The sequence below is a fragment of the Corvus moneduloides genome, chromosome 4 (genome assembly GCF_009650955.1).
Source record: "Corvus moneduloides isolate bCorMon1 chromosome 4, bCorMon1.pri, whole genome shotgun sequence".
NCBI lineage: Eukaryota > Metazoa > Chordata > Aves > Passeriformes > Corvidae > Corvus > Corvus moneduloides.
The window spans coordinates 35,451,710-35,465,961 of NC_045479.1; the positions used below are offsets into that span (position 1 = coordinate 35,451,710).

The 14,252-nt window shown below is 34.5% G+C and overlaps 1 protein-coding gene across 4 annotated transcripts in view; it reads left to right on the forward strand.

Moving 5' to 3' along the window:
- Positions 1–14,252, forward strand: part of PPP1R12A (protein phosphatase 1 regulatory subunit 12A) — a 114,730-nt gene that overhangs the window by 80,118 nt on the left and 20,360 nt on the right. For 3 of the 4 annotated variants that reach the window (XM_032106672.1, XM_032106673.1, XM_032106671.1), the window contains exons 11-18: positions 317–411; positions 3,366–3,488; positions 5,306–5,467; positions 5,915–6,091; positions 9,722–9,812; positions 11,248–11,445; positions 11,622–11,784; positions 13,800–13,918. In XM_032106672.1, coding sequence (XP_031962563.1) covers positions 317–411; positions 3,366–3,488; positions 5,306–5,467; positions 5,915–6,091; positions 9,722–9,812; positions 11,248–11,445; positions 11,622–11,784; positions 13,800–13,918 — 1,128 coding nt within the window. The remainder of the gene's footprint in view (positions 1–316; positions 412–3,365; positions 3,489–5,305; positions 5,468–5,914; positions 6,092–9,721; positions 9,813–11,247; positions 11,446–11,621; positions 11,785–13,799; positions 13,919–14,252) is intronic. The other variant, XM_032106674.1, reaches the window with a different exon arrangement.

Below are 14,252 nucleotides of genomic sequence, written 5' to 3' on the forward strand. Positions count from 1 at the left end.
ATTGTTCATATGATTTAAAAATTAGGACTAATAATGTCCTGTACTATATAAAAATACTGAACCAGTTGCTTTCAGGAATCCCTGTTGAAATTGTTCTGCAGTAAAGCAGAAAAAAGAGAAATCAAGTCATTAGCATCAATAGAATGGAAACATTAACAGTTTCCTTTTCCTGTTGTAGTCTTTTATATTTAACTAAAGCTTAAAACTCATTTGTATAATCGGATCATAATAAATACAACTGGAGTGTAATAATGATGATTTTCCAGACAAGATAATCAATAATAGTAACACTTAATAAAAAACTAATGTCTTTCAGGAGAAAGACGGAAAAGGAACTCGACTTGCATATGTTGCACCTACAATACCAAGACGGCTGGCCAGTACCTCTGACATTGATGAAAAAGAAAACAGGTGACTGTGAAGTTTGGTTTATTTTTTTAAATATAAAATTTAAATAAGATTTTAGAGTGGCTGACAAACTTACATGTTTTAAAACAGTGCTAATTTATAGCATTATTTGGCTGTATAGATTATGCTAATCCATATGGCAATCCTAATCCTGAAGGTTTTTGATCTTGTAAATTATAATGACCTTTTCTAGAGTCCAAATTATTCTGTGAGAAGAGCAGAACTGGGCAATGTGTGTTGTCTTCTTGGGAAAGAAGATAAATAAAATCCAAAATATGAAGTCCTAATCTTTTAAGCCTTTGAAGGGTGCTAAAAGTATTTTACTACTTTGTCTTGAGTCACAAAGTGCTGCTACTGGGCTACATTATTACTTTTGATTATGATAAAATAATGTGTTTTTTATGGACTTCACTTAAAGCGATATTGTGCAGCAGCAATACAGAAATCATAGGTTAGATAAGCAGTTCTTCTATTTTTCTTGTTTACATGTTGACCTTTCATTATCTTTTGGCAATTTTTACTTTCTTTGCTGCTATTGCTTCTGTAGCTTTCAGAAAAAAAGAAACAAATATTAGGTGCATAGGCTTGCTACCTGTTAGGATTTGGGGTACTTGTATGGCATATTACAAAGTCAGAACCTTCCTATTTTTCACTTCTCCTTTACTGAGGTTCTTCCCTCTCTTTATTGAGGGATATTTTCTGCTGATGTTTACTGTAGAATGCATAGAACAAAACTTAGAGGTCTCCATAATGCCTTGGTTTTGGTTGGATCATATCTAGATAGCTGAATGTTGAATGACCTGAACTGAAAATCCTTTCATTGCTCAAAATGTGCTGTTTATAGTCCTTGTCTGTAAGGTTGATAATTTCTTTAAGCCTGAAGAGGAATGTCTTTGTTGCTGTTCTTGAGAACTATTTGTTTCAATGCAAACGCAAGATAAATACTATCCTTTCTTATGCTTGCGGGAAGTTGCTTAAGTTTAGTCTCTGGGTGACAAATTCTGTTTCGAAACAGGGATATTTCAGATCTCACACTCCCCTAAAGTTCAGTGTAATTTGTTAGCATATCTCATTTTACTTGGCCAGATGTTTTTTAATCTGTATTTCTCTAAGGGGAAAATTTGAAGCTTCTGTTTGTGCTGTCATTCTCTGGACTACTGTGTTCTTTGAGGCTGAAGTTTTCAGGTTTGGTTTGTTTATGGAGAGATTATTATTGTTTCAGTTTTTGTTCTTTTGAGATCTAAAAAGCTCTTGTTCTTCAGAAGTGTCTTAGCTAGATGATACCTTAGAATTGGAATAAATATTTAATTCTGTTTTATTCCTTAGAAGCTGTTATTGCTTGTGACAAAGGGATTAAGTTTTTCTTCAGTGTTGAGGTTTATTTGTGTCCCTGATGTGCAAGTCTTGACTTATTCAGAGACACAGTTCCAAAAGTGGTTATCAGCAATAGTATGCTTTTTCTCATATGCATTGGGTTAACTGCAGTCAGCAGGTCTGTGAGTCCTAGTGCTCATCAGTGCAACTGATCTTTCTGAGACCTTACTGTATGCCTTGCTGTACCAGAGATGAAGCCTGCTTTTAGGCATCATTACTTTGCCTACCATATGATGTGGCAGACAGCCCAGCCTACCTAAAGCCATAAGAGATTTTTGACATCTACTCTGACCGTTTACGTGAAGAATTTAACCATCCGCTCTACATGTACCTTAATAAATTATTAGGGTCTCTGCCTTTGCCAAAGTCTTTGCCCTGGTTGCTTAGCTTAATGCCGGGTTCTTGCTCTACATAACACCTACTTGTCTTGTGAATTGGTGATGTAGTGTAATCCTAGCTAACATCCTAGTGTTAGTGATGGAAATGACTTCAAGATGAATCCCAGCTGGGCTTTTAGATTAACAAATCTCAGACACCCAGCCTCAGTTGAGTAGCCAGTGCTACAGGAAAAGTGCTATAGTGTCTTGGCAAAGTGGAACCTTGAGTAATTATGAAAGATTTGTTATGCAGCAGGACCTTTCTGTGGTAGATAATATCTCAGAATTTGTGTTTCTCTTTGCTGGTAAAAAACAACACTAAATTGGTCTATGTTTCATCATTTTCCAAAGTTGTTTCCAGCTGTAGAAGTGCTAACATAAATTTTCATGCAAAAAGAGGTACATTATGATGGCCAAAGGTATTTGAACATAAAATACATATTTTCAAAGTTTTGTTTTATTTTGCTTTGTTCACCTGGTTGCCTTATATATATAGTTTTGTAAAAGACACGTTTTACTTTTCCTTCTGTCTGAACTTCAACTCTTGAGCTGACATTTTTATTAGCAATTCAGTTTTCACGTGTTGGTTTTCAGGATAGTTTTCTAAGTAGATTTTTGCAAGGTTATTGCTTGCTGCTATAAACTGCAACAACAGTCTGGAAATTCCTTATGTCTGAAGTCATGTCAGCTAGTGATACAGGTCAGGCCCCTCAGGAATGGCTACTGCAAGCCTATTTACACTGGTCTACTATATAATGAGTTCTAAAGGCTTGTCAGCTTTTGAACTTCTTATAACATCAAAGAATGAAAAATTCCATCAAATCAGCTATTAAAACACCCAAGTAGATTTCCCTTATTGCACTGGATAATATCAGGAGCAAACAGAAAACCATCTTGCTCCTTTTTTGAGAAAAACAAAGCCAGCAATGACCACAGATATAAGATGACAAATGATTTCATGTTGATTAAATCTTCTTTAACAGTGTTCTTTTGATGCTGCTTTCTTCTTATATTTCTAATGGTGTTAGTATGAATGTAGTGTCTTTCCAGAGAGGCTTGAAAATGATTGTCCATAAAAGAAATTTTACTCCTGTTCAGTTATGTTTAAGTGTGTTATCCAGGATTTTAATTTGAAACTCCCGTTCAGCTTACATCAGGAACAGCCTTCTTTAATGTGAGTTTGCTAAACGAAAATCTCTTTTATAGGGATTCGTCTGCTAGTTCAATACGTGGTGGCAGTTCCTACACCAGAAGAAAATGGGAGGAAGATGTCAAGAAAAACAGTTTGAATGAAGGTCCTACATCAGTAAACACAAGTTATCAAAGAAGGTGTGGGATTTTCTCTCTTTTTTTTAATCAAAATAGACTTAAAAGTTAACAAGTACTGAATCATTTTATAAGGACAGTTTAAAATTGAACGGTGACATATTGACATGTTCATAATAATTGCAATGTATCTATTGCCATGGTTGTGCTGGTTTAAACATGCAGTTGTATGCTGATGCAGTGGTTGTGCTGATTTTAAACTATGTAATTAAAGTTAGATGCTTCCTTTTTCCTATTGTTTATTCCAGTTTGGGGTTCATTTGACTCTTTCCAGATGAGTTCAGTAGTCAAAGATAGTTATTTTTAACGTTGAAATAGAAGTAATTCTGCTTGGTATCTGGAAACTGTCTCTGTTGAGTTCTGGTTATTGCATGACAGTCTTGGAGGTATTGGACTGCTGTCCTTAATTGTAAACTATAGTCATACCTATGTTGACCCTATGATGAGTATCAGCATCATAGAATACATAAAATTCACTTGAATGCAAAGTAAATTATGAAATATGAGAATAGTTCCCAGGTGTGCTGGTTCCTAACTTGCAGAATTTTCTCAGGAGGAATCATATGCTGCACGTATATACATGATTAACTTTGCTGCATTGTGTAGTTTCAATGTATCTATTTGAGTCAAATTCTTCATTGTAATTAGTGGGGCAATAAATAGGTAAAATGAATAGATCAAAGGAAGGAGTCAAATAACTAAGCTGCATATTGGTACGTGCTGCTGATGTACGTGATACATACTTAGCATTTTTTTGAGTCTTGATGTTGATATTATCAGTAACCAGGCTGTCTCATACAGCATAATATGTATTTATTTCTTGTTAACCTCCTGCCTTAAAAAAAATGCTTCTGCATTTTTCCTAACTTTAAGTTTAGGAAAGATGTTGCACAAATTTCTTTTTCTGGGTGGAAAATATCAACAGCTGATATATGTGAACAATCTTTGCATGTTAGCTTTTTTCAGTATTTACACTCCTGTCTTCAAATCTACTCATTGCTTAAATGTACTCATTGCTTTTAAATTGCATGTGGTGCTTTAATAGTGTATTTCCTTGTTCAGTTATTTTTTTGTCATTCCAAAGTTGATAGCAAGACAAAAAATTATCAGTTGCAGAATGACAAAGAAGAATCTTTCCTTAAGTCATTTGCAGTTTGTAATATGGTGCTTTGTCTGTCCTAACTGTGGATTCTGAGGTTTAGTCATGGGCAAACAACCTGACCTGGTAATGCAAGATTTATTCACACAGAACCAGTGGAAAAAAATGTGGAAACTACTGGGTCTGCTTTATAGCTTGAAGAGCAAGGGAAGAACCTGAGTGGGAGGTTATTCTTCCTGGGAATGATTAAAGATTTTTTAAATATGAAGCAGTAAATTTAATTGGTTTCAAATTAAGAGGAGTGGTATTGATGACATTTTCTTTCCTGACAAGCTGTGCAGTAAGGTTCTGCATTTTCTGAGGTATTCAGTGTGGGTGAAACAGCAGTTTAAAAATGGGACATTGGGGGCCCTATATGAATACTTTAGTAGATGTGATCGAGACATTCTTACATAAACGAGTGAGATTCCATTCTTTATCCTCTTTGGTGAAGAAATGGTCGGGACTAAGGGACACTTCTGCTGCCCTTTGAAGTCATAAATTAAAAGCCCTAGCCAAGGAAACAATGAAGAAAATGCTTCTTTCGAACCAGAAGTTTCCAAGTCTCAACTGAGGCACAGAATACATGGGCAGAATTTTAATGGATCATTCACAGCTTGGTGATATTTTAATGAGTAAATATAAGTAATAAATGCAGCCATTGTACATGTCTCTCCTTCAGTGGCTCCTTTGGTAGAAGACAAGATGATTTGATAAGTTCTAATGTTCCAAGTACTGCATCAACAGTTACCTCTTCTGCTGGTCTTCAGAAAACGCTGCCTGCCAGCGCAAACACTACTACGAAGACTACAACGGGTTCTACTTCAGCAGGTGTACAAAGCAGGTAATGGCACCAGGACCGTTTACTTCCCTTTTTTTTTTTTGTCAGGTCTACTGTGTGCTTATGTATGTGCATGCGTTCTTGTTTAGTAGATCCTGGGGCTCTGGATTTTTTCACTTTCCTGTTAAATTTGTTTTGATTTTATACAATTTGGCTCAAAAATTGTGAATGGCTTTCTACTGTAACGTGAAAGCCATGTTGGTATAAAAGAATAAATCAAATGTTAGAAGGGTCTGAACAATAAAAGTTCAATTATTGTGAACTGCTAATTCTTAATTTATTCAATTTAATAGCTCAAGCTGAGCTTCTGTAGTAGAGACATTTCTCAGTTTGCTTCTTAAAAAAAAATCCATCCCTCAATTTACGTGTTATTAGTTGTTTAGTAAAGTGCTTTCATTGTTTAGCTGTTTCCTTTTCTCTTTTTTTGTGTTGCTGCTTGTTATGCTGTAGTACCTCAAATCGTTTGTGGGCTGAGGATAGTACTGAGAAAGAAAAGGACAGTGTTCCTACAGCAGTGACCGTTCCTGTTGCACCATCTGTTGTAAATGCTACAGCCACTACCACAGCCATGACTACAGCTACTTCTGGCACTGTGTCCTCAACATCAGAGGTCAGGGAGAGACGGAGGTGTGTAAAGGTCCTAAGAGTAATGTTGCTCTTACACAAAAGTTGTATTTTTTTCCTGTCTAAAGGAATGTGTTGGTTGCCACAGATTTGAACAGTACAGTGTATAAAGCAGTGTTGTTTTCTTGCTGTGTATTGAAACAACTGGTACCTCAGTTTATCTAAGAGCTTAGTACTAGTAGAGACCATTCATGAAATTTAAACTTTGATATTGTGTGTTTTTTGACTGGCCTTGGGTTCTCATATGGTATATGGTATTTTCAGATTTATATTTCTCTTAGTAGATTAAATGAGTCCTCTTAAAAATACCTATAATGGAACTTTGTAAAAACACTGAATTAAAAATAATAAAATGAGTAATTAATTAATTACTACTACTACATTGCTGCTGAGGTATTGTGCCACTGGCAATATGCTGGGAAGTTACAGCGCATAGCATTTTTTCAATCATTTTGTATGCCTGGCATTATTGAGAAGAGAGTATTGAATCCAACACATTCTGTTTAATTCATTGCATGATTTAGGGTCTCTTCTACTTGAAACATAGTCATACAATTTTAAATGCAATGCTTTAACAGATATTCAGTATGAAGAATGAGTAAGATGCTAATGTAAATCTTATTTTAAGAATATGGTGGTTTTTTCTGCTTACAGCTATATGAAGGATGAGTTGAGATTGATGCATATTTGTTTCCATAAAGAGTTGTTTCCTGCTATTTATGGAAGCAAAAATAAGATTTCAAAAGATTGTTAATTCCTGTTAGCTTTTCCTTGTTCTTCTCTTTCTGGGTATTTATAAATGTTTAACCGTTCTGCTGAAATGCAAGTTCAGATTTCTATGTTGCTCCTGTAGCAGTTTTAAAATGTACCTTCTGTATCAGTACCAGATAATGTGTATCACTGTATGTTCACATACAGGAGGTAATGAAGTGTTCCTTATTACAGAAGAAAACTCCATTCTTTTGGTTCACTTAAGGCAGAAGCATTTAAAGATTCCTTATAGCATGAGGCCTAATTAGGGTAGTCTGTTTTCCATAGTCTGCCTTCCTACCAAAAACTGAGAGGAAATGAGTTCTATGATATGTGGATTATGCCTTTATTACTCCCCACCATGATTCAGGAAGGGTCCACATGTGCTACCAATCCATTTCAGTAACAACTGTAGTTGGAACCTGCGTTTTCCATAGTGAATTTTGAACCAGCAAATGTGAAGCGAAACCAACAAAATGGGGTTTTTTTCCAAAATAATTCAAAATAGTTCAAATTTTAAAATTCAAATGCTATTTCTGTCTTATATCAGCTAGAAAGGCAAGGAAAATTAGAATTAGGCTTTTGCTGTCTTGTTTGCTCTCACTATTGTGTGTATACTAATGTGCATATACTACATACGTTTTAGATACCCGCAGTTGGCCTGAAATTCCTTGGTTTTCTCTGACTGGGCTCATTGCATAATATACTGTTGCATATGCATTCTTGATGGCATATTAGGATATCAGTGAATCTTAGAAATGAAAATCGGAATAATTGCTGCATGCATTTGAGAATGCCGTGCTCTAAGTATGAGCACAAGCATATCTATTTGTATATATACAGATAGATACATATATGTGTGTGTATCTACGTATGTGTCTATGCACATGAAAAAATAGATGTATATGAAATATTACATGCAATATATTTTCTTAAGTAATGAAGCTGGTTAATCTATGTTTATAGACTGAAACTGTATATTTAGAAGTATGTTTGGAAGAGTATTTTAAGGATATTTGAAAAGTAAAGATATTATAAAGTACTTCATTGATGAAGCATGTCATGGTGCATCCTTTTGGAATAGCTGAAGAAGCTTTATTCTTTATTTGATTTTTAGGATTGATTTAGAGAAACAGGGAAGGAAATGACAAACTTGAGTCTCTAAGTCTTTGTGTCATGAATAATACACCATAGGTAGCCATGTGTGGCGTACTCAAGGGATACTAGGGAAGGGCACTGTCTACTCTTGGCCTGTAGCTGCAGTGTGCACCTGAAAAGTTGAGAGTTTTCATTTTCTCTCAGTGTGATTTAAAGTATTTCAGATTTGTTGGAAGATAGGTGTAGGTACAACAGTTACTAAAAATCAAGTTATATGAAACAGTTTGTAGCAATTTTCAAGCCCTAAAGATGACACCTGCTCTGCAGTCAAACCCTCCTAGGTAGGTGGGGTTTCAGGACCAGTTAACTAAAGCACCCTAACAGGCACCCTTTTCCTCATGTGGGTAGAGCCTAGAATTCTTGGGACATGGAAAGTCAATGAAAAATGGTGTTTGCAAGAGCACCAGATAAGGAAATCAAATTAACGTAGTGTGGGTTTTTTACGATGTGCCATAAGATGGGAGTTGTTTCAACATTTTTAAGTATAGCAGCTAATTGTAAGTATTATAATAGGGGTAGAACATAGGTTGTAATCCATAGGTCTATGTAAATGAAGTTTTTTAATTCTTAAGATTGTTTCAGAACACTTTTTAGTATGTGCTAAGACTAACAAATATATTATTAGGTGAGCAAACTACTCTTTCCATACATAAATTATTTAGGTGTAAATAGATGATGGCATAATCACTAGTCAATTATTGAATCGTTAGCTAGTGATTCTTAACTATTCTTAGTTAATGATATATAAAGAGACAATCAGAAAATATTATAGAACCTGATCTAAAGAAGCTCAGAGAAGTTTTGTTTTAAGCAGCCTTTTAGTAACCTTTTGATTTTGCTTTTTTCGATTTTTTTTTCACATTTTTTCTAATTTTTAGCTAATCCAAGGATTTTAAAACAGTGTGAAATAATAGCAGCATTCCCAGAATATTGTCATAGAAAATCAACAAATGCATTAAAAACTTTTAAGTTCTTTAATTATGGTTTTACATACATACAAATATATGCATTTATGTGTGTATATATTTCCTGTTGGTTTTTTTGCCCATTATCTGGATTAGAGAATTGCTTAAGAGTCCAGACCTTGTATGTCTACTCTAGTAGCCTTTTGTCTTTGATTACAATTACCTGCTTATTCTGCAGGACTCATGTGGGTTTCATGAAGATTCATTTTTAAACGTACTTTTTTCAAAGGGACTTGGGTTATTCAAAGTATGGATGATTCATGTGAAAATATGGTAACCACCTCCTCAGGGATTTTTAATTTCTGGGGAAATTGATGATATAATTAGATTTTCTGCATTAACAGTGCATTTAGCTTTTTCTAAAAGTTTGCAAGTTACGTTAAAAGTTAATATGCACACATATTTGATGTATAAGTGTCTAACTGGCTGAATCTCTGAGGTCTTCTACCCCTGTGTTAGTAGACTGGTGAAATACCAAAAAAGCTGAAGTTATATTTATAGAAAATGGTAAAAAGAAATCTAAATTAAGTAAGAAAACAGTGTATTTTAATTGAGTTCTAAGGCTGCTGTCTTGATGAATAAGTAGATCAGTTTGATATGAAGGAAATGTGTAAAATGTAATCTCTTATATAGTTAAATATTTTCTTCTGACTGCTTTAGTTTTCAGTCTGTCATGTTTTTTGGGGGGGATTTTGACTGTTTAATACATTTGTGCAAAAATATTACCACGTGCCAATTTTGTTTGTAATTAACTCTTTAGATCATACCTCACTCCAGTACGGGATGAAGAGTCAGAGTCCCAAAGAAAAGCTAGATCCAGGCAAGCAAGACAGTCTAGGAGATCTACACAGGTATAGTATTACTAAAGCTTCTACATTTTTGAAGACATACCCATAACATCATTCTTGAGGAGCAGGCATAGCATACTGCATTTGCATCCATTTCTAATTTTTTTTTCTGTGCATGCACTATTGTAGGTAATATGATTGAGCTGATCAACATATGGATAGCTAATAAGATTCATGACATAGAAAATAATGCTTTCAATCTAGTTTCTGAAGAGAAGGAAAAAAAGAGTTTTTTATTACATGCTAATGATCTAGTATGTAACGGCACGTCTCCTTGCAGCATTTCTCTCTCTTAGTTTACATACTGATATAGTTGGAGGTTCTTCCCAGTTTCTATCAGTATCTATCAGCAACTAGCACAATCCTAGCATAGGGAATGATGTGGCAGTAGCAAAATAGAGTATCTCTAATGGTACTCGAATGCTCTTTGGGCAGTGGAGCAACTGCCAACCAACTATGTGCAGGCAAGCTGAGAATAATCAGCAGATAGTCCCTGAATTAAACAGCACAGAGCAAGACTCCAGCCATTGTCCTTAGCTGTTTTTAGGCTGAGTCCATAGCTACGTTGTTTACTGATGTTACTTTCAAATCTTTGAAGTTTTAAACTCCTCAAATACTTCTGGTTAGTTTTCCTAATGAGAGATCCGTGCTACTTGATATGAATTCATCATACAGGAGTTATTTTTATTTCTTAATACTAATTCAGAGCCCTGAATGATGGTCAGACTACAGGCTAACTATTGTTGAATCTTTACAGTGAAGAGGCTACCAGGAACTGCTGGATTAAACTTTATCAATACTAAAAGCAATTAAATAACTGATAAGATGCAAAATTGGCTTTGAAGAATATATTACAAAGTGTTTTAAGCAGTATCTCAGTAAAATACATCAGCTGAAAACAGCGTAGTAGAGAAAAGCTGTCTTCATAAAATTGCTTTCTGAGCTTATTTCAAAACTAGTTTTTAGCCTAAAAATAGCAAGAGACTTTTTAGTGTTGCTGACCTAAAAATCCAGTTGCAAGGAATTAATTTGTAAAGTATCAACATTTCTGAAAATATGGGTATTATATTTTTAGGGTTCTTTCAGAAATGTTTTGTATGCTTATGATCATATTAGAAGCAACTAGTGGATTCTTAAATTATTTCTATAGCATCTTCTATGCAATCTGTATCTACTAGTTCAACTAAAAATTGTCTTGCTGGAGAGTCTGTGGTAGATCGCATTACAGCAAATACTTGCCATGTATCAGAGGGATGTTTGGTTCCAAGATCCAAGAGGAAACCTTATAGGTAGAATATACAGGTAAAATTTATTTCCTAATTGATAGATAAAAATTTTTTTAAGTTGAATTTTTTTTCAAAATATTGATGTAATGTGATCATCTACATTAGTGTTAATGTTATATTAAAATGGTGTTTGCTGTCTGCTGTTTTCACAGGGAGTAACACTGACAGATCTTCAAGAAGCTGAAAAAACTATAGGAAGAAGTCGTCCCACACGAACCAGAGAACAGGAAAATGAAGAAAAAGATAAGGAGGAGAAAGAAAAGCAAGACAAAGAAAAACAAGAAGAAAAGAAAGAATCTGAAACTAAAGATGATGATTATAGACAAAGATATTCCCGAACTGTTGAAGAGGTATTTTCATGATGAGTCTCTTTAGGTAGAGAAATTATATGAATCTTTACTCCAATTATATTATTTTAATTTTGGTACTACTATAAGGAGTATTTATACCGTTAAATGTTTTCATATCCTGTGGTTTATATTTGTTAATCCTGGTGAATTAATTCTGACATTTTTCTGTTGAATAGCCATATCATCGCTATAGACCAACTTCAACTTCTTCATCATCCACCTCTTCGCTCTCCACTTCCACTAGCTCTCTATCAACTTCAAGTCAGCTAAACAGACCAAACAGCCTCATAGGTATAACTTCTGCCTATTCTCGGAGTGGAACAAAGGAAAGTGAGAGAGGTAGGAGTACTGTTTATAATGGGGTTTTTTGTTGTTTAGTTGACAGCTTACATTTCTAGAGGTATTTCAAAATTGAGTGAGGTACGTAAGACCACTGCAGATGTACCTTGCTCCCATCTTCTGCAAGAAATTTCAAAACTTGCATATAGAGAGGAAAATTATTTTCTGTATTTGGTGGTGTTTTGCAGTCATTTGGTTTTTTTCTATTGTTGGGTCACAGAAATTTCAGATATAGTGCCATAAATATCCACATAATGCTTTAACTTCTGCTTTAACATAGCAACTATAATAAAACACTGTATTTCAGGGTCGAAATACTTGTAGGTACTAAGAAGGAATTTTGCTTGATTAAATAATTGCTAAATAATTAGGGGTTTGTTTCAGTCCTTCCACACTGAAGGACTGGAATGATGCTTTATTTCTTTAAGGACCTCTCAGGGTTATGTGAGCAGCTGGAACAGGAAAGGCGATGTTTCCCACTGTAGTTCAGATGTAACCATATTTCTGCATACTTTAACTGGTTTATGTTATCTTAAACTGAGGGTTAGATGCATTATTGGGATCACAAAAAAGCTCTTCTGTGATGTCACAGAGATTTTGCCCTCATTTCAAATGTGAATCACCTGCTATAATTCTTAGAGATGTTGGGCCTGATTCTTTGCCTTTCAAAGGAGGAGCTTGTTAACATACATTGTGACCTCTTGTTCTTGGACTTGCCGCAGTTGATTTTAGACAAATACTTTATTCCAAATTACTGATCATAACTTCAGTAGGGGTACTGATTGAAATGGATATTCTTGTTCTACAGAGGGTCAGATAAAATGGTCCACTGATGAAATCTCCATGAACTATATAGCAGCATTGCCACGTTCCGTAGAATGGTGTTTTCTGAGGAAGTTACTGGGGCTAGGCTTCAGAGATATGTTTTCTGATTTTTTTCCCTTAGTCCTAAAAAGAACTGAAATTTGGATTAAGATTCTTTCATAATGCATGCTTACTCTAGGAAACTCACTCTGGATTGTTCTATGGAAAAGCTTTTCACTGGTAAATATTAGCTAGCACAGGTTCTTTTTTTTTTTTTCCACATTATGACTTTTGGAGGAGAAGTACACTACCATCTGAAATCCCAGAGGTAAAATCCTAGTTTATTTAATTAGGAAAGGTATATGTTCACCACGAATGTATTTCCCTTCTTTCCTATTTAATTCTTCTTTCACTCTAAAATGTTTATTTACCTCTGAAGACTAGTGATGGTAGTTACTAATGATTATTGATTCTTCTATCTGAACTCAGTTCTGTGGTTTCTTTAATAAAAGAACATCAGGCTGAATAGACTGCATGATAATAAGTAAAGAACTTTGGCTTGGGCAGGTTTGTTTAAATTTTTTTTTCCACAAATTGCTTGTAAACAAATAGGGCACCAAACACAATCCTGAGTTGTTACATCTATTTTGAATTGCAATTGCATTTGTTTTAAAGAAAAAGGACATCTGTAATATAGTAATAATCTAATCTAGGAGGTCCCATTTTATTCTTCCTTAGAGCAAAGATGGAGAGGACTGTGATGAAAAGGAGGACTCTAAGGAGGACTTCTAAAGTTGGGGGGTTTTTAATACTGCATCCTTGATGTATGCAAAAAAAGCTTGTTTGATGAAGAATGGTGAAGAATTATCTTCTCTTTTTTTGTACTTTTACACATCTGCTGACACAGATTACGTGACAGTTTTGAAAACTGAATTGTAAGTCCAAGTTGTATTGTATTACTGTTACATTAAGACATTTTGTTTAGGTAACTGAGGTGAAATTAGTATTTACAGTATTTTAGAGCTATGTTTTAGAGCTATGTGTTCTGAGGAGTGTATATTACAGCAAACCCTGTATGTGGTAAGAAGGTCTTCAGCAAATTTATTTCAGGTAAAAAGTATTTATTGTGAGCATTTTAAAGACTGAGAAGAAGTATTTCAGAAAATTAGACTGTGTCATAATTCAGTGAATGAGAAAGTTGTTATTAACAGAAGGGGGCAAAAAAGAAGAAGAAAAGGAAGAAGATAAGTCACAGCCTAAGTCTATAAGGGAAAGACGGAGACCAAGAGAAAAACGACGATCTACAGGAGTTTCTTTTTGGACTCAGGATGTAAGTAAACTTCATTTGTAGCAAAATGGAATGTGTATAGTGTACTCTTAAAATAGAGGATTGTTTAGAGTAATACAATATATAAATAATTGTTCTAGAAAAAAATATGCCTTTCAAGTTAAATAGTCTTTGTTTTTATTTTGGTGCTTTCAGGAGCAAAAGCAAAATTAAGTTTTTCAGTTGATAGTGCTATCAAGAATTCTAGAACACTGTAGTAACCATAACTTAATAGGAATTAATCATAATCTAAGGGGAAAAAATTAATTATTGAACAAATGTTCTCTATTGCATGCATACCAAAGCTGTAAAAATGAGACTCATTATTTGGCACGTT